The following is a 25,000-nucleotide window of genomic DNA, read 5'->3' as shown; positions in this document are numbered from 1 at the left end:
GATGCTTTTAACTTCAATTTAAAGAAAAAATCCCCGGACCCCCCTAGAGGATGTGAGGTCATCACAAATAAGAGAGGTTCACATGGATAGGACACTAGATAAGTGTGCACACTCATTATACACACTACACACTTTTCTTGGATTTGTTAACACCATAGTCTCTCATATATTTGTAGAAAGGCAGGAAATTAAATTAAATCAAGAAAATGCTTCTTTGCGGAGGACCCCTTGTTTTGTGTCCCCCCCACTTCTCAAACCAAAGTTACACCCTTGTGTGTGTCTCTCTGTGTGTCTGCAGGGGGCGCTGTGGAGCACTCAGGCTGCATGCAGCTGGTGACTCTGGCCTGCAGGTGTCTGGAGAGGAAGAGGAAGAAGAGACCAGCCATGACCACGGTCAGACACACACACACACACACACACACACACACACACACACACACACACACACACACACACACACACACACACACCTACACACACACACACACACACACACACACACACACACACACACACACACACACACACACACACACACACACACACACACACACACACACACACACACACACACACACACACAAATCTAAATCTGCTCCATCTGTTAAAAATCTGCTCACAGATTGTTGGTCACCCTGTCAGAGACTTTCCGACTCACAGACCATAATAACCTGAGAGGCTGTCCAGCAGCACCACCAGAGGCCTGTTCTACGAAGCTGGTTCAACCTAACCTGGATATGTTTGAGTTAGCCGGTTGGTCTAATCCAAAACATACGCGCTCTCTCTAAACGGTCCTACGACGTGGGTTATCAAGTGGATCGCTCAAGCCAGCCGTGCCCTATCTAGTTAGGAGCGTTCACATGAAAGGGGTGGTATCTGGAGCATTCGACCAATCACAAACATGGAGAAGCGTACTGACAGCGCAGCGTCATACTTCCTGAATGAAAAGTCAACTTTAATATTAGACATATGAAGAAGTTAAACTTTAAACATCCATGACTTAAACACTTGATCCAGGATCAAAGCCACATAGCTGCACCTGCAAGGTGAATACAGCTGGTAACAGAACAAGTGTTTGAATGCGTACATGAACAGGTTTATGATATCACTGCCCCGTCTAAGACACCATCTGACTTTCATTACATTTGACTCGAGTGTTTCCTCAACTTAATGTGTTGCTTCAAATAATCCTTCTGCATCCAGTATGTGACACTGTGAGCGTTGCACGGCCAGATACGGCTCAGCTGACTCAGATAAGGAGATGATACATTATGATGTGATATGCCGCGGACTGTACTTAATGTTACTCTGATCCGGTTACTTATGTTGTGGCAGATATTTAAGTAAGCTTTCTTAACGCTAATGTCCTAATAGTCAGATTGCTCTGAAGATGGGAGGTGATATTCTATTCATGTTCACGTTCACACAGTCGCTGATTTCTGCCGGCCGTCTTTCCTGCAACGGCAGCTTTTCTGTATTTCCTTTCTCCTGTAATATGACTTGATCGCTTTAAACTCCGCACACTGAGCTCTGATTGGTCAGCAGGCAGTGCTTTCACTGAGTTGAGCTCTTAGCCTGCAACCTAACCTGCTCCGGGGCAGGTTAGCCGCTCAGCATCAGTTACCATGGAGATCTAGCCTGCTAAAAAGAGAACCAGCTTCGTAGGACCGGAAACCCAGAGTTAACCTGAAGTTAGCCGCTAAGCGAACATCCTGCTTCGTAGTATACCCCCCTGATGTGATGTTCCATGTTGTTGTTTGTTTCTCATGTGTGTTGATGTGTGTCTGTTGATGTTCCACATGGAGCTGCTGGGATGCAAGGAGCATTCAGACTTCATCTCACCATGAAAGTATGATCCTATCGTACGGTACACTCACCCTCCCTGATGCTCCTCCCCCTCCTGCAGGTGTTTGATGAACTGCAGCTCCTCCACGATGCCACGAAGGAGAGCAGCTGTTCCCCCCATCAACCTCCCCCCCTCCCCCTCCCTCGGGAATGCAGTGTGGAGGCTCTGTCCAATCAGCTGAGCCGACTGGGCCCTCTGGAGGACTCCTACCTGCTCACCCTCCCTCACCCACTGCACTCCTCTTCCTCCCTCCTCTCCTCTTCCTCCCTCCCCTCCTCCTCTTCCTCCCTCTCTGGTCCCTGTGAGACGGATGAGAGTCGAGGTTTCTCCCAGTACGACCTCCAGTCTCCGGCTGGGTCCCTGAAGTCTTGGTCCCTGAAGTCTGCGTCCCCCCAGCCTCCGGACCTCTGTAAGTAACTCTTTTATAAATCTCCAATAGCTACTATCGTATTACCCCGAATATAGAAACGACTCTGAAACAGATGGGGTCTCCTTATATTCGGGGTCTCGACTTTTTGATGTAATTACACAGTCACAACAACAGATGGCGCCAAACGAGTGAGGCACCGTCTTAAAGTAAAAGTTCAACAGGTGGAGAGACACGGAGACTGAGAGTAACGTTAGTAGATGGAGTTACAGAGAGTAACGTCAGTAGATGGAGTTACAGAGAGTAACGTTAGTAGATGGAGTTACTGAGAGTAACGTTAGTAGATGGAGTTACTGAGAGTAACGTTAGTAGATGGAGTTACTGAGAGTAACGTCAGTAGATGGAGTTACTGAGAGTAACGTTAGTAGATGGAGTTACTGAGAGTAACGTTAGTAGATGGAGTTACAGAGAGTAACGTCAGTAGATGGAGTTACAGAGAGTAACGTTAGTAGATGGAGTTACAGAGAGTAACGTTAGTAGATGGAGTTACAGAGAGTAACGTTAGTAGATGGAGTTACAGAGAGTAACGTTAGTAGATGGAGTTACAGAGAGTAACGTTAGTAGATGGAGTTACAGAGAATAACGTCAGTAGATGGAGTTACAGAGAGTAACGTTAGTAGATGGAGTTACAGAGAGTAACGTTAGTAGATGGAGTTACAGAGAGTAACGTCAGTAGATGGAGTTACAGAGAGTAACGTTAGTAGATGGAGTTACAGAGAGTAACGTTAGTAGATGGAGTTACTGAGAGTAACGTTAGTAGATGGAGTTACAGAGAGTAACGTCAGTAGATGGAGTTACAGAGAGTAACGTTAGTAGATGGAGTTACAGAGAGTAACGTTAGTAGATGGAGTTACAGAGAGTAACGTTAGTAGATGGAGTTACAGAGAGTAACGTTAGTAGATGGAGTTACAGAGAGTAACGTCAGTAGATGGAGTTACTGAGAGTAACGTTAGTAGATGGAGTTACAGAGAGTAACGTTAGTAGATGGAGTTACGGAGAGTAACGTTAGTAGATGGAGTTACAGAGAGTAACGTTAGTAGATGGAGTTACAGAGAGTAACGTTAGTAGATGGAGTTACAGAGAGTAACGTCAGTAGATGGAGTTACAGAGAGTAACGTTAGTAGATGGAGTTACAGAGAGTAACGTTAGTAGATGGAGTTACTGAGAGTAACGTTAGTAGATGGAGTTACAGAGAGTAACGTTAGTAGATGGAGTTACAGAGAGTAACGTTAGTAGATGGAGTTACTGAGATTAACGTTAGTAGATGGAGTTACAGAGAGTAACGTCAGTAGATGGAGTTACAGAGAGTAACGTTAGTAGATGGAGTTACTGAGAGTAACGTTAGTAGATGGAGTTACTGAGAGTAACGTCAGTAGATGGAGTTACAGAGAGTAACGTTAGTAGATGGAGTTACAGAGAGTAACGTTAGTAGATGGAGTTACAGAGAGTAACGTTAGTAGATGGAGTTACAGAGAGTAACGTCAGTAGATGGAGTTACAGAGAGTAACGTTAGTAGATGGAGTTACAGAGAGTAACGTTAGTAGATGGAGTTACAGAGAGTAACGTCAGTAGATGGAGTTACAGAGAGTAACGTCAGTAGATGGAGTTACTGAGAGTAACGTTAGTAGATGGAGTTACAGAGAGTAACGTTAGTAGATGGAGTTACAGAGAGTAACGTTAGTAGATGGAGTTACTGAGAGTAACGTCAGTAGATGGAGTTACAGAGAGTAACGTCAGTAGATGGAGTTACAGAGAGTAACGTCAGTAGATGGAGTTACAGAGAGTAACGTTAGTAGATGGAGTTACAGAGAGTAACGTTAGTAGATGGAGTTACAGAGAGTAACGTTAGTAGATGGAGTTACTGAGAGTAACGTCAGTAGATGGAGTTACAGAGAGTAACGTTAGTAGATGGAGTTTCAGAGAGTAACGTTAGTGGATGGAGTTACAGAGAGTAACGTCAGTGGATGGAGTTACTGAGAGTAACGTTAGTAGATGGAGTTACAGAGAGTAACGTCAGTAGATGGAGTTACAGAGAGTAACGTTAGTAGATGGAGTTACAGAGAGTAACGTTAGTAGATGGAGTTACTGAGAGTAACGTCAGTAGATGGAGTTACAGAGAGTAACGTTAGTAGATGGAGTTACAGAGAGTAACGTTAGTAGATGGAGTTACAGAGAGTAACGTCAGTAGATGGAGTTACAGAGAGTAACGTTAGTAGATGGAGTTACTGAGAGTAACGTCAGTAGATGGAGTTACAGAGAGTAACGTTAGTAGATGGAGTTACAGAGAGTAACGTCAGTGGATGGAGTTACTGAGAGTAACGTTAGTAGATGGAGTTACAGAGAGTAACGTCAGTGGATGGAGTTACTGAGAGTAACGTTAGTAGATGGAGTTACAGAGAGTAACGTTAGTAGATGGAGTTACAGAGAGTAACGTTAGTAGATGGAGTTACAGAGAGTAACGTTAGTAGATGGAGTTACAGAGAGTAACGTCAGTAGATGGAGTTACAGAGAGTAACGTTAGTAGATGGAGTTACAGAGAGTAACGTTAGTAGATGGAGTTACTGAGAGTAACGTTATTAGATGGTGTTACAGAGAGTAACGTTAGTAGATGGAGTTACAGAGAGTAACGTCAGTAGATGGAGTTACAGAGAGTAACGTTAGTAGATGGAGTTACTGAGAGTAACGTTAGTAGATGGAGTTACAGAGAGTAACGTTAGTAGATGGAGTTACAGAGAGTAACGTTAGTAGATGGAGTTACTGAGAGTAACGTTAGTAGATGGAGTTACAGAGAGTAACGTTAGTAGATGGAGTTACAGAGAGTAACGTTAGTAGATGGAGTTACTGAGAGTAACGTTAGTAGATGGAGTTACAGAGAGTAACGTTAGTAGATGGAGTTACGGAGAGTAACGTCAGTAGATGGAGTTACTGAGATTAACGTTAGTAGATGGAGTTACAGAGAGTAACGTCAGTAGATGGAGTTACAAAGAGTAACGTTAGTAGATGGAGTTACAGAGAGTAACGTTAGTAGATGGAGTTACAGAGAGTAACGTCAGTAGATGGAGTTACAGAGAGTAACGTCAGTAGATGGAGTTACAGAGAGTAACGTTAGTAGATGGAGTTACAGAGAGTAACGTTAGTAGATGGAGTTACTGAGAGTAACGTCAGTAGATGGAGTTACAGAGAGTAACGTTAGTAGATGGAGTTACAGAGAGTAACGTTAGTAGATGGAGTTACAGAGAGTAACGTTAGTAGATGGAGTTACAGAGAGTAACGTTAGTAGATGGAGTTACAGAGAGTAACGTTAGTAGATGGAGTTACAGAGAGTAACGTCAGTAGATGGAGTTACAGAGAGTAACGTCAGTAGATGGAGTTACAGAGAGTAACGTTAGTAGATGGAGTTACTGAGAGTAACGTTAGTAGATGGAGTTACTGAGAGTAACGTCAGTAGATGGAGTTACAGAGAGTAACGTCAGTAGATGGAGTTACAGAGAGTAACGTTAGTAGATGGAGTTACAGAGAGTAACGTTAGTAGATGGAGTTACAGAGAGTAACGTCAGTAGATGGAGTTACAGAGAGTAACGTCAGTAGATGGAGTTACAGAGAGTAACGTTAGTAGATGGAGTTACTGAGAGTAACGTTAGTAGATGGAGTTACAGAGAGTAACGTCAGTAGATGGAGTTACAGAGAGTAACGTCAGTAGATGGAGTTACAGAGAGTAACGTTAGTAGATGGAGTTACAGAGAGTAACGTTAGTAGATGGAGTTACAGAGAGTAACGTCAGTAGATGGAGTTACAGAGAGTAACGTCAGTAGATGGAGTTACAGAGAGTAACGTTAGTAGATGGAGTTACTGAGAGTAACGTTAGTAGATGGAGTTACAGAGAGTAACGTTAGTAGATGGAGTTACAGAGAGTAACGTTAGTAGATGGAGTTACAGAGAGTAACGTCAGTAGATGGAGTTACTGAGAGTAACGTCAGTAGATGGAGTTACTGAGAGTAACGTTAGTAGATGGAGTTACAGAGAGTAACGTTAGTAGATGGAGTTACAGAGAGTAACGTTAGTAGATGGAGTTACAGAGAGTAACGTCAGTAGATGGAGTTACTGAGAGTAACGTCAGTAGATGGAGTTACTGAGAGTAACGTTAGTAGATGGAGTTACTGAGAGTAACGTTAGTAGATGGAGTTACAGAGAGTAACGTTAGTAGATGGAGTTACAGAGAGTAACGTCAGTAGATGGAGTTACAGAGAGTAACGTTAGTAGATGGAGTTACAGAGAGTAACGTTAGTAGATGGAGTTACAGAGAGTAACGTTAGTAGATGGAGTTACAGAGAGTAACGTTAGTAGATGGAGTTACTGAGAGTAACGTTAGTAGATGGAGTTACAGAGAGTAACGTCAGTAGATGGAGTTACTGAGAGTAACGTTAGTAGATGGAGTTACTGAGAGTAACGTTAGTAGATGGAGTTACTGAGAGTAACGTCAGTAGATGGAGTTACTGAGAGTAACGTTAGTAGATGGAGTTACAGAGAGTAACGTCAGTAGATGGAGTTACTGAGAGTAACGTTAGTAGATGGAGTTACAGAGAGTAACGTCAGTAGATGGAGTTACTGAGAGTAACGTTAGTAGATGGAGTTACAGAGAGTAACGTCAGTAGATGGAGTTACTGAGAGTAACGTCAGTAGATGGAGTTACTGAGAGTAACGTTAGTAGATGGAGTTACAGAGAGTAACGTTAGTAGATGGAGTTACAGAGAGTAACGTTAGTAGATGGAGTTACAGAGAGTAACGTTAGTAGATGGAGTTACAGAGAGTAACGTCAGTAGATGGAGTTACAGAGAGTAACGTTAGTAGATGGAGTTACTGAGAGTAACGTTAGTAGATGGAGTTACAGAGAGTAACGTCAGTAGATGGAGTTACAGAGAGTAACGTTAGTAGATGGAGTTACAGAGAGTAACGTTAGTAGATGGAGTTACAGAGAGTAACGTTAGTAGATGGAGTTACAGAGAGTAACGTCAGTAGATGGAGTTACTGAGAGTAACGTTAGTAGATGGAGTTACAGAGAGTAACGTTAGTAGATGGAGTTACGGAGAGTAACGTTAGTAGATGGAGTTACAGAGAGTAACGTTAGTAGATGGAGTTACAGAGAGTAACGTTAGTAGATGGAGTTACAGAGAGTAACGTTAGTAGATGGAGTTACAGAGAGTAACGTTAGTAGATGGAGTTACAGAGAGTAACGTTAGTAGATGGAGTTACTGAGAGTAACGTTAGTAGATGGAGTTACAGAGAGTAACGTTAGTAGATGGAGTTACGGAGAGTAACGTCAGTAGATGGAGTTACTGAGATTAACGTTAGTAGATGGAGTTACAGAGAGTAACGTCAGTAGATGGAGTTACAGAGAGTAACGTTAGTAGATGGAGTTACTGAGAGTAACGTTAGTAGATGGAGTTACTGAGAGTAACGTTAGTAGATGGAGTTACAGAGAGTAACGTTAGTAGATGGAGTTACTGAGAGTAACGTTAGTAGATGGAGTTACAGAGAGTAACGTTAGTAGATGGAGTTACGGAGAGTAACGTCAGTAGATGGAGTTACTGAGATTAACGTTAGTAGATGGAGTTACAGAGAGTAACGTCAGTAGATGGAGTTACAGAGAGTAACGTCAGTAGATGGAGTTACAGAGAGTAACGTTAGTAGATGGAGTTACAGAGAGTAACGTTAGTAGATGGAGTTACAGAGAGTAACGTTCGTAGATGGAGTTACAGAGAGTAACGTCAGTAGATGGAGTTACAGAGAGTAACGTTAGTAGATGGAGTTACAGAGAGTAACGTTAGTAGATGGAGTTACAGAGAGTAACGTCAGTAGATGGAGTTACAGAGAGTAACGTTAGTAGATGGAGTTACTGAGAGTAACGTCAGTAGATGGAGTTACAGAGAGTAACGTTAGTAGATGGAGTTACAGAGAGTAACGTTAGTAGATGGAGTTACAGAGAGTAACGTTAGTAGATGGAGTTACAGAGAGTAACGTTAGTAGATGGAGTTACAGAGAGTAACGTTAGTAGATGGAGTTACAGAGAGTAACGTTAGTAGATGGAGTTACAGAGAGTAACGTCAGTAGATGGAGTTACAGAGAGTAACGTTAGTAGATGGAGTTACAGAGAGTAACGTTAGTAGATGGAGTTACAGAGAGTAACGTTAGTAGATGGAGTTACTGAGAGTAACGTTATTAGATGGTGTTACAGAGAGTAACGTTAGTAGATGGAGTTACAGAGAGTAACGTCAGTAGATGGAGTTACAGAGAGTAACGTTATTAGATGGTGTTACAGAGAGTAACGTTAGTAGATGGAGTTACAGAGAGTAACGTTATTAGATGGTGTTACAGAGAGTAACGTTAGTAGATGGAGTTACAGAGAGTAACGTCAGTAGATGGAGTTACAGAGAGTAACGTTATTAGATGGTGTTACTGAGAGTAACGTTAGTAGATGGAGTTACAGAGAGTAACGTTATTAGATGGTGTTACAGAGAGTAACGTTAGTAGATGGAGTTACAGAGAGTAACGTCAGTAGATGGAGTTACAGAGAGTAACGTTAGTAGATGGAGTTACTGAGAGTAACGTTAGTAGATGGAGTTACAGAGAGTAACGTTAGTAGATGGAGTTACTGAGAGTAACGTTAGTAGATGGAGTTACAGAGAGTAACGTTAGTAGATGGAGTTACAGAGAGTAACGTTAGTAGATGGAGTTACTGAGAGTAACGTTAGTAGATGGAGTTACAGAGAGTAACGTTAGTAGATGGAGTTACGGAGAGTAACGTCAGTAGATGGAGTTACTGAGATTAACGTCAGTAGATGGAGTTACAGAGAGTAACGTCAGTAGATGGAGTTACAGAGAGTAACGTTAGTAGATGGAGTTACAGAGAGTAACGTCAGTAGATGGAGTTACAGAGAGTAACGTCAGTAGATGGAGTTTCAGAGAGTAACGTCAGTAGATGGTGTTACAGAGAGTAACGTCAGTAGATGGAGTTACAGAGAGTAACGTCAGTAGATGGAGTTACAGAGAGTAACGTTAGTAGATGGAGTTACAGAGAGTAACGTTAGTAGATGGAGTTACAGAGAGTAACGTTAGTAGATGGAGTTACAGAGAGTAACGTTAGTAGATGGAGTTACAGAGAGTAACTTCAGTAGATGGAGTTACAGAGAGTAACGTCAGTAGATGGAGTTACAGAGAGTAACGTTAGTAGATGGAGTTACAGAGAGTAACGTTAGTAGATGGAGTTACAGAGAGTAACGTCAGTAGATGGAGTTACAGAGAGTAACGTTAGTAGATGGAGTTACAGAGAGTAACGTTAGTAGATGGAGTTACAGAGAGTAACGTTAGTAGATGGAGTTACAGAGAGTAACGTTAGTAGATGGAGTTACAGAGAGTAACGTCAGTAGATGGAGTTACAGAGAGTAACGTCAGTAGATGGAGTTACAGAGAGTAACGTTAGTAGATGGAGTTACAGAGAGTAACGTTAGTAGATGGAGTTACTGAGAGTAACGTCAGTAGATGGAGTTACAGAGAGTAACGTCAGTAGATGGAGTTACAGAGAGTAACGTCAGTAGATGGAGTTACAGAGAGTAACGTTAGTAGATGGAGTTACTGAGAGTAACGTTAGTAGATGGAGTTACAGAGAGTAACGTTAGTAGATGGAGTTACAGAGAGTAACGTTAGTAGATGGAGTTACAGAGAGTAACGTCAGTAGATGGAGTTACTGAGAGTAACGTCAGTAGATGGAGTTACTGAGAGTAACGTTAGTAGATGGAGTTACAGAGAGTAACGTTAGTAGATGGAGTTACAGAGAGTAACGTTAATAGATGGAGTTACAGAGAGTAACGTTAGTAGATGGAGTTACAGAGAGTAACGTTAGTAGATGGAGTTACAGAGAGTAACGTTAGTAGATGGAGTTACAGAGAGTAACGTCAGTAGATGGAGTTACAGAGAGGAACGTTAGTAGATGGAGTTACAGAGAGTAACGTTAGTAGATGGAGTTACAGAGAGTAACGTCAGTAGATGGAGTTACTGAGAGTAACGTTAGTAGATGGAGTTACAGAGAGTAACGTTAGTAGATGGAGTTACAGAGAGTAACGTTAGTAGATGGAGTTACAGAGAGTAACGTCAGTAGATGGAGTTACTGAGAGTAACGTTAGTAGATGGAGTTACAGAGAGTAACGTTAGTAGATGGAGTTACTGAGAGTAACGTCGGTAGATGGAGTTACTGAGAGTAAAGTCGGTAGATGGAGTTACAGAGAGTAATGTCAGTAGATGGAGTTACTGAGAGTAACGTCAGTAGATGGAGTTACTGAGAGTAACGTTAGTAGATGGAGTTACAGAGAGTAACGTTAGTAGATGGAGTTACAGAGAGTAACGTCAGTAGATGGAGTTACAGAGAGTAACGTTAGTAGATGGAGTTACAGAGAGTAATGTCAGTAGATGGAGTTACTGAGAGTAACGTCAGTAGATGGAGTTACAGAGAGTAACGTTAGTAGATGGAGTTACAGAGAGTAACGTCAGTAGATGGAGTTACAGAGAGTAACGTTAGTAGATGGAGTTACAGAGAGTAACGTTAGTAGATGGAGTTACAGAGAGTAACGTCAGTAGATGGAGTTACAGAGAGTAACGTTAGTAGATGGAGTTACAGAGAGTAACGTTAGTAGATGGAGTTACAGAGAGTAACGTCAGTAGATGGAGTTACTGAGAGTAACGTCAGTAGATGGAGTTACTGAGAGTAACGTCAGTAGATGGAGTTACTGAGAGTAACGTCAGTAGATGGAGTTACTGAGAGTAACGTCAGTAGATGGAGTTACTGAGAGTAACGTCAGTAGATGGAGTTACTGAGAGTAACGTCAGTAGATGGAGTTACAGAGAGTAACGTTAGTAGATGGAGTTACTGAGAGTAACGTCAGTAGATGGAGTTACTGAGAGTAACGTCAGTAGATGGAGTTACAGAGAGTAACGTCAGTAGATGGAGTTACTGAGAGTAACGTTAGAAGATGGAGTTACAGAGAGTAACGTCAGTAGATGGAGTTACTGAGAGTAACGTTAGTAGATGGAGTTACTGAGAGTAACGTCAGTAGATGGAGTTACAGAGAGTAACGTCAGTAGATGGAGTTACAGAGAGTAACGTTAGTAGATGGAGTTACAGAGAGTAACGTTAGAAGATGGAGTTACAGAGAGTAACGTCAGTAGATGGAGTTACTGAGAGTAACGTTAGTAGATGGAGTTACTGAGAGTAACGTCAGTAGATGGAGTTACAGAGAGTAACGTCAGTAGATGGAGTTACAGAGAGTAACGTCAGTAGATGGAGTTACTGAGAGTAACGTCAGTAGATGGAGTTACTGAGAGTAACGTTAGTAGATGGAGTTACTGAGAGTAACGTCAGTAGATGGAGTTACAGAGAGTAACGTCAGTAGATTGAGTTACAGAGAGTAACGTCAGTAGATGGAGTTACTGAGAGTAACGTCAGTAGATGGAGTTACTGAGAGTAACGTTAGTAGATGGAGTTACTGAGAGTAACGTCAGTAGATGGAGTTACTGAGAGTAACGTTAGTAGATGGAGTTACTGAGAGTAACGTCAGTAGATGGAGTTACTGAGAGTAACGTTAGTAGATGGAGTTACTGAGAGTAACGTCAGTAGATGGAGTTACAGAGAGTAACGTCAGTAGATTGAGTTACAGAGAGTAACGTCAGTAGATGGAGTTACAGAGAGTAACGTCAGTAGATGGAGTTACAGAGAGTAACGTTAGTAGATGGAGTTACAGAGAGTAACGTTAGAAGATGGAGTTACTGAGAGTAACGTTAGTAGATGGAGTTACAGAGAGTAACGTCAGTAGATGGAGTTACAGAGAGTAACGTCAGTAGATGGAGTTACAGAGAGTAACGTTAGTAGATGGAGTTACAGAGAGTAAAGTTAGTAGATGGAGTTACAGAGAGTAACGTCAGTAGATGGAGTTACAGAGAGTAACGTTAGTAGATGGAGTTACTGAGAGTAACGTTAGTAGATGGAGTTACAGAGAGTAACGTTAGTAGATGGAGTTACAGAGAGTAACGTTAGTAGATGGAGTTACAGAGAGTAAAGTTAGTAGATGGAGTTACAGAGAGTAACGTTAGTAGATGGAGTTACAGAGAGTAAAGTTAGTAGATGGAGTTACAGAGAGTAACGTCAGTAGATGGAGTTACAGAGAGTAACGTCAGTAGAGGGAGTTACTGAGAGTAACGTTAGTAGATGGAGTTACAGAGAGTAACGTCAGTAGATGGAGTTACAGAGAGTAACGTTAGTAGATGGAGTTACAGAGAGTAACGTTAGTAGATGGAGTTACAGAGAGTAACGTTAGTAGATAGAGTTACTGAGAGTAACGTCAGTAGATGGAGTTACTGAGAGTAACGTTAGTAGATGGAGTTACTGAGAGTAACGTCAGTAGATGGAGTTACTGAGAGTAACGTCAGTAGATGGAGTTACTGAGAGTAACGTTAGTAGATGGAGTTACAGAGAGTAACGTTAGTAGATGGAGTTACTGAGAGTAACGTTAGTAGATGGAGTTACAGAGAATAACGTCAGTAGATGGAGTTACAGAGAGTAACATCAGTAGATGGAGTTATAGAGAGTAACGTCAGTAGATGGAGTTACAGAGAGTAACGTTAGTAGATGGAGTTACTGAGAGTAACGTTAGTAGATGGAGTTACAGAGAATAACGTCAGTAGATGGAGTTACAGAGAGTAACATCAGTAGATGGAGTTATAGAGAGTAACGTCAGTAGATGGAGTTACAGAGAGTAACGTTAGTAGATAGAGTTACTGAGAGTAACGTCAGTAGATGGAGTTACTGAGAGTAACGTTAGTAGATGGAGTTACAGAGAGTAACGTCAGTAGATGGAGTTACAGAGAGTAACGTTAGTAGATGGAGTTATTGAGAGTAACGTTAGTAGATGGAGTTACTGAGAGTAACGTTAGTAGATGGAGTTACAGAGAGTAACGTTAGTAGATGGAGTTACAGAGAGTAACGTCAGTAGATGGAGTTACAGAGAGTAACGTCAGTAGATGGAGTTACAGAGAGTAACGTCAGTAGATGGAGTTACTGAGAGTAACGTTAGTAGATGGAGTTACTGAGAGTAACGTTAGTAGATGGAGTTACTGAGAGTAACGTTAGTAGATGGAGTTACAGAGAGTAACGTTAGTAGATGGAGTTACAGAGAGTAACGTCAGTAGATGGAGTTACTGAGAGTAACGTTAGTAGATGGAGTTACAGAGAGTAACATCAGTAGATGGAGTTATAGAGAGTAACATCAGTAGATGGAGTTATAGAGAGTAACATCAGTAGATGGAGTTACAGAGAGTAACGTTAGTAGATAGAGTTACTGAGAGTAACGTCAGTAGATGGAGTTACTGAGAGTAACGTTAGTAGATGGAGTTACTGAGAGTAACGTTAGTAGATGGAGTTACAGAGAGTAACGTCAGTAGATTGAGTTACAGAGAGTAACGTCAGTAGATGGAGTTACAGAGAGTAACGTTAGTAGATGGAGTTACAGAGAGTAACGTTAGTAGATAGAGTTACTGAGAGTAACGTTAGTAGATGGAGTTACAGAGAGTAACGTCAGTAGATGGAGTTACAGAGAGTAACGTCAGTAGATGGAGTTACAGAGAGTAACGTTAGTAGATGGAGTTACAGAGAGTAACGTCAGTAGATAGAGTTACAGAGAGTAACGTTAGTAGATGGAGTTACAGAGAGTAACGTCAGTAGATAGAGTTACAGAGAGTAACGTTAGTAGATGGAGTTACTGAGAGTAACGTTAGTAGATGGAGTTACAGAGAGTAACGTTAGTAGATGGAGTTACTGAGAGTAACGTTAGTAGATGGAGTTACAGAGAGTAACATCAGTAGATGGAGTTATAGAGAGTAACATCAGTAGATGGAGTTATAGAGAGTAACATCAGTAGATGGAGTTATAGAGAGTAACATCAGTAGATGGAGTTACAGAGAGTAACGTTAGTAGATAGAGTTACTGAGAGTAACGTCAGTAGATGGAGTTACTGAGAGTAACGTTAGTAGATGGAGTTACTGAGAGTAACGTTAGTAGATGGAGTTACAGAGAGTAACGTCAGTAGATTGAGTTACAGAGAGTAACGTCAGTAGATGGAGTTACAGAGAGTAACGTCAGTAGATTGAGTTACTGAGAGTAACGTCAGTAGATAGAGTTACTGAGAGTAACGTTAGTAGATGGAGTTACTGAGAGTAACGTTAGTAGATGGAGTTACAGAGAGTAACGTTAGTAGATGGAGTTACTGAGAGTAACGTTAGTAGATGGAGTTACAGAGAGTAACATCAGTAGATGGAGTTATAGAGAGTAACATCAGTAGATGGAGTTATAGAGAGTAACATCAGTAGATGGAGTTACAGAGAGTAACGTTAGTAGATAGAGTTACTGAGAGTAACGTCAGTAGATGGAGTTACTGAGAGTAACGTTAGTAGATGGAGTTACTGAGAGTAACGTTAGTAGATGGAGTTACAGAGAGTAACGTCAGTAGATTGAGTTACAGAGAGTAACGTTAGTAGATAGAGTTACTGAGAGTAACGTCAGTAGATGGAGTTACAGAGAGTAACGTCAGTAGATGGAGTTACAGAGAGTAACGTTAGTAGATAGAGTTACTGAGAGTAACGTCAGTAGATAGAGTTACAGAGAGTAACGTTAGTAGATGGAGTTACAGAGAGTAACGTCAGTAGATTGAGTTACAGAGAGTAACGTCAGTAGATGGAGTTACTGAGAGTAACGTTAGTAGATAGAGTTACTGAGAGTAACGTCAGTAGATAGAGTTACAGAGAGTAACGTTAGTAGATGGAGTTACTGAGAGTAACGTTAGTAGATGGAGTTACAGAGAGTAACGTTAGTAGATGGAGTTACTGAGAGTAACGTTAGTAGATGGAGTTACAGAGAGTAACATCAGTAGATGGAGTTATAGAGAGTAACATCAGTAGATGGAGTTATAGAGAGTAACATCAGTAGATGGAGTTATAGAGAGTAACATCAGTAGATGGAGTTACAGAGAGTAACGTTAGTAGATAGAGTTACTGAGAGTAACGTCAGTAGATGGAGTTACTGAGAGTAACGTTAGTAGATGGAGTTACTGAGAGTAACGTTAGTAGATGGAGTTACAGAGAGTAACGTCAGTAGATTGAGTTACAGAGAGTAACGTCAGTAGATGGAGTTACAGAGAGTAACGTCAGTAGATTGAGTTACTGAGAGTAACGTCAGTAGATAGAGTTACTGAGAGTAACGTTAGTAGATGGAGTTACTGAGAGTAACGTTAGTAGATGGAGTTACAGAGAGTAACGTTAGTAGATGGAGTTACTGAGAGTAACGTTAGTAGATGGAGTTACAGAGAGTAACATCAGTAGATGGAGTTATAGAGAGTAACATCAGTAGATGGAGTTATAGAGAGTAACATCAGTAGATGGAGTTACAGAGAGTAACGTTAGTAGATAGAGTTACTGAGAGTAACGTCAGTAGATGGAGTTACTGAGAGTAACGTTAGTAGATGGAGTTACTGAGAGTAACGTTAGTAGATGGAGTTACAGAGAGTAACGTCAGTAGATGGAGTTACAGAGAGTAACGTTAGTAGATAGAGTTACTGAGAGTAACGTCAGTAGATGGAGTTACAGAGAGTAACGTTAGTAGATGGAGTTACTGAGAGTAACGTCAGTAGATGGAGTTATAGAGAGTAACATCAGTAGATGGAGTTACAGAGAGTAACGTTAGTAGATAGAGTTACTGAGAGTAACGTCAGTAGATGGAGTTACTGAGAGTAACGTTAGTAGATGGAGTTACAGAGAGTAACGTTAGTAGATGGAGTTACAGAGAGTAACGTCAGTAGATGGAGTTACAGAGAGTAACGTTAGTAGATGGAGTTACAGAGAGTAAAGTTAGTAGATGGAGTTACTGAGAGTAACGTCAGTAGATGGAGTTACAGAGAGTAACGTTAGTAGATGGAGTTACAGAGAGTAACGTCAGTAGATGGAGTTACAGAGAGTAACGTTAGTAGATGGAGTTACAGAGAGTAACGTTAGTAGATGGAGTTACAGAGAGTAACGTCAGTAGATGGAGTTACAGAGAGTAACGTTAGTAGATGGAGTTACAGAGAGTAACGTTAGTAGATGGAGTTACAGAGAGTAACGTTAGTAGATGGAGTTACAGAGAGTAACGTCAGTAGATGGAGTTACTGAGAGTAACGTCAGTAGATGGAGTTACTGAGAGTAACGTCAGTAGATGGAGTTACTGAGAGTAACGTCAGTAGATGGAGTTACTGAGAGTAACGTCAGTAGATGGAGTTACTGAGAGTAACGTCAGTAGATGGAGTTACTGAGAGTAACGTCAGTAGATGGAGTTACAGAGAGTAACGTTAGTAGATGGAGTTACTGAGAGTAACGTCAGTAGATGGAGTTACTGAGAGTAACGTCAGTAGATGGAGTTACAGAGAGTAACGTCAGTAGATGGAGTTACTGAGAGTAACGTTAGAAGATGGAGTTACAGAGAGTAACGTCAGTAGATGGAGTTACTGAGAGTAACGTTAGTAGATGGAGTTACTGAGAGTAACGTCAGTAGATGGAGTTACAGAGAGTAACGTCAGTAGATGGAGTTACAGAGAGTAACGTTAGTAGATGGAGTTACAGAGAGTAACGTCAGTAGATGGAGTTACTGAGAGTAACGTCAGTAGATGGAGTTACAGAGAGTAACGTCAGTAGATGGAGTTACAGAGAGTAACGTCAGTAGATTGAGTTACAGAGAGTAACGTCAGTAGATGGAGTTACTGAGAGTAACGTCAGTAGATGGAGTTACTGAGAGTAACGTTAGTAGATGGAGTTACTGAGAGTAACGTCAGTAGATGGAGTTACTGAGAGTAACGTTAGTAGATGGAGTTACTGAGAGTAACGTCAGTAGATGGAGTTACTGAGAGTAACGTTAGTAGATGGAGTTACTGAGAGTAACGTCAGTAGATGGAGTTACAGAGAGTAACGTCAGTAGATTGAGTTACAGAGAGTAACGTCAGTAGATGGAGTTACAGAGAGTAACGTCAGTAGATGGAGTTACAGAGAGTAACGTCAGTAGATGGAGTTACAGAGAGTAACGTTAGTAGATGGAGTTACAGAGAGTAACGTTAGAAGATGGAGTTACTGAGAGTAACGTTAGTAGATGGAGTTACAGAGAGTAACGTCAGTAGATGGAGTTACAGAGAGTAACGTCAGTAGATGGAGTTACAGAGAGTAACGTTAGTAGATGGAGTTACAGAGAGTAAAGTTAGTAGATGGAGTTACAGAGAGTAACGTCAGTAGATGGAGTTACAGAGAGTAACGTTAGTAGATGGAGTTACTGAGAGTAACGTTAGTAGATGGAGTTACAGAGAGTAACGTTAGTAGATGGAGTTACAGAGAGTAACGTTCGTAGATGGAGTTACAGAGAGTAAAGTTAGTAGATGGAGTTACAGAGAGTAACGTTAGTAGATGGAGTTACAGAGAGTAAAGTTAGTAGATGGAGTTACAGAGAGTAACGTCAGTAGATGGAGTTACAGAGAGTAACGTCAGTAGAGGGAGTTACTGAGAGTAACGTTAGTAGATGGAGTTACAGAGAGTAACGTCAGTAGATGGAGTTACAGAGAGTAACGTTAGTAGATGGAGTTACTGAGAGTAACGTTAGTAGATGGAGTTACAGAGAGTAACGTTAGTAGATGGAGTTACAGAGAGTAACGTCAGTAGATGGAGTTACAGAGAGTAACGTTAGTAGATAGAGTTACTGAGAGTAACGTCAGTAGATGGAGTTACTGAGAGTAACGTTAGTAGATGGAGTTACAGAGAGTAACGTCAGTAGATGGAGTTACAGAGAGTAACGTTAGTAGATGGAGTTATTGAGAGTAACGTTAGTAGATGGAGTTACTGAGAGTAACGTTAGTAGATGGAGTTACAGAGAGTAACGTTAGTAGATGGAGTTACAGAGAGTAACGTCAGTAGATGGAGTTACAGAGAGTAACGTCAGTAGATGGAGTTACAGAGAGTAACGTCAGTAGATGGAGTTACTGAGAGTAACGTTAGTAGATGGAGTTACTGAGAGTAACGTTAGTAGATGGAGTTACTGAGAGTAACGTTAGTAGATGGAGTTACAGAGAGTAACGTTAGTAGATGGAGTTACAGAGAGTAACGTCAGTAGATGGAGTTACTGAGAGTAACGTTAGTAGATGGAGTTACAGAGAGTAACATCAGTAGATGGAGTTATAGAGAGTAACATCAGTAGATGGAGTTATAGAGAGTAACATCAGTAGATGGAGTTACAGAGAGTAACGTTAGTAGATAGAGTTACTGAGAGTAACGTCAGTAGATGGAGTTACTGAGAGTAACGTTAGTAGATGGAGTTACAGAGAGTAACGTCAGTAGATGGAGTTACAGAGAGTAACGTCAGTAGATGGAGTTACAGAGAGTAACGTTAGTAGATGGAGTTACTGAGAGTAACGTTAGTAGATGGAGTTACTGAGAGTAACGTCAGTAGATGGAGTTACAGAGAGTAACGTCAGTAGATGGAGTTACTGAGAGTAACGTTAGTAGATGGAGTTACAGAGAGTAACGTCAGTAGATGGAGTTACAGAGAGTAACGTCAGTAGATGGAGTTACAGAGAGTAACGTTAGTAGATGGAGTTACAGAGAGTAACGTCAGTAGATAGAGTTACTGAGAGTAACGTTAGTAGATGGAGTTACAGAGAGTAACGTTAGTAGATGGAGTTACAGAGAGTAACGTTAGTAGATGGAGTTACTGAGAGTAACGTCAGTAGATGGAGTTACAGAGAGTAACGTTAGTAGATGGAGTTACAGAGAGTAACGTTCGTAGATGGAGTTACAGAGAGTAACGTTAGTAGATGGAGTTACTGAGAGTAACGTTAGTAGATGGAGTTACTGAGAGTAACGTCAGTAGTTGGAGTTACAGAGAGTAACGTTAGTAGATGGAGTTACTGAGAGTAACGTCAGTAGATGGAGTTACAGAGAGTAACGTCAGTAGATGGAGTTACTGAGAGTAACGTCAGTAGATGGAGTTACAGAGAGTAACGTCAGTAGATGGAGTTACAGAGAGTAACGTTAGTAGATGGAGTTACAGAGAGTAACGTCAGTAGATGGAGTTACAGAGAGTAACGTCAGTAGATGGAGTTACAGAGAGTAACGTCAGTAGATGGAGTTACAGAGAGTAACGTTAGTAGATGGAGTTACAGAGAGTAACGTTAGTAGATGGAGTTACTGAGAGTAACGTCAGTAGATGGAGTTACAGAGAGTAACGTCAGTAGATGGAGTTACAGAGAGTAACGTTAGTAGATGGAGTTACTGAGAGTAACGTTAGTAGATGGAGTTACAGAGAGTAACGTTAGTAGATGGAGTTACAGAGAGTAACGTTAGTAGATGGAGTTACAGAGAGTAACGTCAGTAGATGGAGTTACAGAGAGTAACGTCAGTAGATGGAGTTACAGAGAGTAACGTCAGTAGATGGAGTTACAGAGAGTAACGTTAGTAGATGGAGTTACAGAGAGTAACGTTAGTAGATGGAGTTACTGAGAGTAACGTTAGTAGATGGAGTTACAGAGAGTAACGTTAGTAGATGGAGTTACAGAGAGTAACGTCAGTAGATGGAGTTACAGAGAGTAACGTTAGTAGATGGAGTTACTGAGAGTAACGTTAGTAGATGGAGTTACAGAGAGTAACGTCAGTAGATGGAGTTACTGAGAGTAACGTCAGTAGATGGAGTTACAGAGAGTAACGTTAGTAGATGGAGTTACAGAGAGTAACGTTAGTAGATGGAGTTACTGAGAGTAACATCAGTAGATGGAGTTACAGAGAGTAACGTTAGTAGATGGAGTTACTGAGAGTAACATCAGTAGATGGAGTTACAGAGAGTAACGTTAGTAGATGGAGTTACTGAGAGTAACATCAGTAGATGGAGTTACAGAGAGTAACGTTAGTAGATGGAGTTACAGAGAGTAAAGTTAGTAGATGGAGTTACAGAGAGTAACGTTAGTAGATGGAGTTACAGAGAGTAACGTCAGTAGATGGAGTTACTGAGAGTAACGTTAATAGATGGAGTTACAGAGAGTAACGTTAGTAGATGGAGTTACAGAGAGTAACGTCAGTAGATGGAGTTACAGAGAGTAACGTCAGTAGATGGAGTTACAGAGAGTAACGTTAGTAGATGGAGTTACAGAGAGTAACGTTAGTAGATGGAGTTACAGAGAGTAACGTTAGTAGATGGAGTTACAGAGAGTAACGTTAGTAGATGGAGTTACAGAGAGTAACGTTAGTAGATGGAGTTACAGAGAGTAACGTTAGTAGATGGAGTTACAGAGAGTAACGTTAGTAGATGGAGTTATAGAGAGTAACGTCAGTAGATGGAGTTACAGAGAGTAACGTTAGTAGATGGAGTTACAGAGAGTAACGTTAGTAGATGGAGTTACAGAGAGTAACGTTAGTAGATGGAGTTATAGAGAGTAACGTCAGTAGATGGAGTTACAGAGAGTAACGTTAGTAGATGGAGTTACAGAGAGTAACGTCAGTAGATGGAGTTACAGAGAGTAACGTTAGTAGATGGTGTTACAGAGAGTAACGTCAGTAGATGGAGTTACAGAGAGTAACGTTAGTAGATGGAGTTACTGAGAGTAACGTCAGTAGATGGAGTTACAGAGAGTAACGTTAGTAGATGGAGTTACAGAGAGTAACGTCAGTAGATGGAGTTACAGAGAGTAACGTCAGTAGATGGAGTTACAGAGAGTAACGTTAGTAGATGGAGTTACTGAGAGTAACGTCAGTAGATGGAGTTACTGAGAGTAACGTTAGTAGATGGAGTTACAGAGAGTAACGTTAGTAGATGGAGTTACTGAGAGTAACGTCAGTAGATGGAGTTACTGAGAGTAACGTTAGTAGATGGAGTTACAGAGAGTAACGTTAGTAGATAGAGTTACTGAGAGTAACGTTAGTAGATGGAGTTACAGAGAGTAACGTCAGTAGATGGAGTTACTGAGAGTAACGTTAGTAGATGGAGTTACTGAGAGTAACGTTAGTAGATGGAGTTACAGAGAGTAACGTTAGTAGATGGAGTTACTGAGAGTAACGTTAGTAGATGGAGTTACTGAGAGTAACGTTAGTAGATGGAGTTACAGAGAGTAACGTTAGTAGATGGAGTTACAGAGAGTAACGTCAGTAGATGGAGTTACAGAGAGTAACGTTAGTAGATGGAGTTACAGAGAGTAACGTCAGTAGATGGAGTTACAGAGAGTAACGTCAGTAGATGGAGTTACAGAGAGTAACGTCAGTAGATGGAGTTACAGAGAGTAACGTCAGTAGATGGAGTTACAGAGAGTAACGTTAGTAGATGGAGTTACAGAGAGTAACGTTAGTAGATGGAGTTACAGAGAGTAACGTCAGTAGATGGAGTTACAGAGAGTAACGTCAGTAGATGGAGTTACTGAGAGTAACGTCAGTAGATGGAGTTACAGAGAGTAACGTTAGTAGATGGAGTTACAGAGAGTAACGTCTCGTCTTGAAAAAGAGGGTCGTCTTATATTCGGGTCAATACGGTATATCATATATCTGGTAGGGTTCATAGTGATGTCACCATGTTCCGGCAGTAAACAAACACCTATCTGTCTGTCCTCCTGTCCCCCTGTCCTCCAGACGGCAGCAGGACTTCTGTTGGAGGCCCGGAGGAGAGCGACGAGCTGGACTTTCTCCCCTCTGAGAGACTCTGACCCTCAGGAGACATCTCAGACCATCAGAGGACATATCAGACCATCAGAGGACATCTCAGACCATCAGAGGATATTTCAGACCATCAGAGGACGTCTCAGACCATCAGAGGACATTTCAGACCATCAGAGGACATCTCAGACCATCAGAGGACGTCTCAGACCATCAGAGGACATCTCAGACCATCAGAGGACATGTCTGACCATCAGAGGACCTCTCAGACCCTCTGACTCTCAGAGGACGTCTCAGACCCTCAGAGGACGTCTCAGGCCATCAGAGGACATGTCTGACCATCAGAGGACCTCTCAGACCCTCTGACCATCAGAGGACGTCTCAGACCCTCAGAGGACGTCTCAGGCCATCAGAGGACATGTCTGACCATCAGAGGACGTCTCAGACCCTCAGAGGACGTCTCAGACCATCAGAAGTCGTCTCAGACTCTCAGAGGACGTCTCAGACCATCAGAAGACGTCTCAGACCATCAGAGGACGTGTTTGACCATCAGAGGACGTCTCAAACCCTCTGACCATCAGAGAACGTCTCAGACCCTCAGAGGACGTCTCAGACCATCAGAGGACATGTCTGACCCTCAGAGGACTTCTCAGACCCTCAGAGGACGTCTCTGACCATCAGAGGACGTCTCAGACCCTCAGAGGACGTCTCAGACCCTCAAAGGACATGTCTGACCATGAGAGGACCTCTCTGACCCTCTGACCATCAGAGGACGTCTCAGACCCTCAAAGGACGTCTCAGACCATCAGAAGTCGTCTCAGACCATCAGAGGACGTGTTTGACCATCAGAGGACGTCTCAAACCCTCTGACCATCAGAGAACGTCTCAGACCCTCAGAGGACGTCTCAGACCATCAGAGGACATGTCTGACCCTCAGAGGACTTCTCAGACCCTCAGAGGACGTCTCTGACCATCAGAGGACGTCTCAGACCCTCAGAGGACGTCTCAGACCCTCAAAGGACATGTCTGACCATCAGAGGACCTCTCTGACCCTCTGACCATCAGAGGACGTCTCAGACCCTCAAAGGACGTCTCAGACCATCAGTGGACGTCTCAGACACTCAGAGGACGTCTCAGACACTCAGAGGACGTCTCAGACCATCAGTGGACGTCTCAGGCCATCAGAGGATGTGTCTGACCATCAGAGGACGTCTCAGACCATCAGTGGACGTCTCAGACCCTCAGAGGACATCTCAGACCCTCAGAGGACGTCTCAGGCCATCAGAGGACATCTCAGACCCTCAGAGGACGTCTCTGACCATCAGAGGACATCTCAGACCCTCAGAGGACGTCTCAGGCCATCAGAGGACGTCTCAGGCCATCAGAGGACGTGTCTGACCATCAGAGGACGTCTCAGACCCTCAGAGGACGTCTCACACCCTAAGAGGACGTCTCAGGCCATCAGAGGACGTCTCAGGCCATCAGAGGACGTGTCTGACTATCAGAGGACGTCTCAGACCCTCAGAGGACATCTCACACCATCAGAGGAAGTCTCAGACTCTCAGCTGTGGGGACAGTGTCTCCTGCTGGTTCAGTCCCATAGTAACCACAAAGACCTGAAACCTGTCTCCACAAACACTCATATTTTAAAAATGTTTAAAAATACAAATTAAACTTATTGGTTGTGTTTTGTTCAAGAATTGTCTTCAATTTCATAAAATCATATAATATCAACTCTTTGAGCTTTTACTGTTCTTCATGTTTTACAGGGACTCAGCAGAAACATCCAATCACTCATCTGAACCTGATCATACTATTGATTACTTGATAAATATACATATTTATTTATATATGTTTAAATATATGTATATATACATATATATGTATACTTTACATAACATATTTACTTCATCACATTACACATTCATATATAATTATATTCACTACATGCAGCAGCTTTAAACCTGATTTTAAATCAATCAACAGAAACATGGTGTGTTTAGTCGCGTTCACACCAAGTACTTTTCCCACAAAGGTTCCAGAGAACTCTTTAGTTCTGATGAACTAAGTACAGATCGCGTTCACACTGGAATAAGTCCCTGAGGGTGGATTAGGCAAATGAAGCCGCTGACGTCACTTCTTCTTCTTCTGCTTTGGGTTTACTGGCAGGCCGCAAACCACTTCACGGCGTATACTGCCACCCGGATTCCCCAGCCGGAAGTCCCCGGAGTTAGGGACTGGCTTCAGTAGAAGCTGCTGGGACTCCCAGCAGCTTCTACTGAAGCCTTCAGAGTAAATCGCCAGAACGCCGACACCTCCTCATCTCCACCGCTCCCATGTTTTATTTTGTGTTGTCATAAGTTAGTCTCTCTCCGTTGGTGCGCAGGGCTAATGCTAATAATGCAATGCGAGGATAATAAAATGGCGGCTTCACAAAAGTTTTTGGGAGTTTGACGGGGCGTGGTTTGCAAGCCGCCCATTCAATCAGACACAGGAACATTTTCCTCCCACGAAAGTCCATGCAGGGACTGAAAAGGGGGTAAAAAAGGTTCTCTAGAACTAATTTAGTTCCTGGGACTTTTTGGTGTAAATCGTAGTTCTCAGGAACCTTTGTGGGAAAAGTACTTGGTGTGTGTGTGTGTGTGTGTGTGTGTGTGTGTGTGTTTGTGTGTGTGTGTGTGTGTGTGTGTGTGTGTAATCCATATTCTGCAGCAGATTATAAATCTGATTAAAGTGGATTTTCAAAATAAATCGTCTCCCTCCTTCACGTGTCTGTCGGTCTTCATGTTTGAGAGTCTGTGTGTGCGCATGGGCGGGCGCGTGCCCGCGGCTCAGTGAGCGCGCCTGTTGCCTCCTCGGTGGACAGAGAGGAAGAGCAGGAGGAAGATCTTCTGTCTCATCGATCCGCGATGATCGATCCCTGCAGCCATTCAGCGGAGCGCAGCTGCAGGTTCTGGTTGTGGGTCATGTGACCGCCGGGCCGCCGGTTCGAG

At 42.3% G+C, this 25,000-nt stretch overlaps 1 protein-coding gene across 2 annotated transcripts in view; it reads left to right on the top strand.

Moving 5' to 3' along the window:
* The window catches only part of irak1 (interleukin-1 receptor-associated kinase 1), a 45,276-nt gene extending 21,535 nt beyond the window's left edge, over positions 1 to 23,741 (top strand). For both annotated transcript variants that reach the window (XM_079675440.1, XM_079675439.1), the window contains exons 12-14: positions 299 to 393; positions 1,907 to 2,255; positions 21,984 to 23,741. In XM_079675440.1, coding sequence (XP_079531566.1) covers positions 299 to 393; positions 1,907 to 2,255; positions 21,984 to 22,057 — 518 coding nt within the window. In that variant the 3' untranslated portion in view covers positions 22,058 to 23,741. The remainder of the gene's footprint in view (positions 1 to 298; positions 394 to 1,906; positions 2,256 to 21,983) is intronic.
* The last annotated feature ends 1,259 nt before the right edge of the window (positions 23,742 to 25,000 follow it).

This window comes from Notothenia rossii (assembly GCF_949606895.1).
Source record: "Notothenia rossii genome assembly, chromosome: 4".
Lineage (NCBI taxonomy): Eukaryota > Metazoa > Chordata > Actinopteri > Perciformes > Nototheniidae > Notothenia > Notothenia rossii.
Note: the sequence above shows the minus strand (reverse complement) of the source record. Positions and strands in the feature narration are given on the sequence as shown.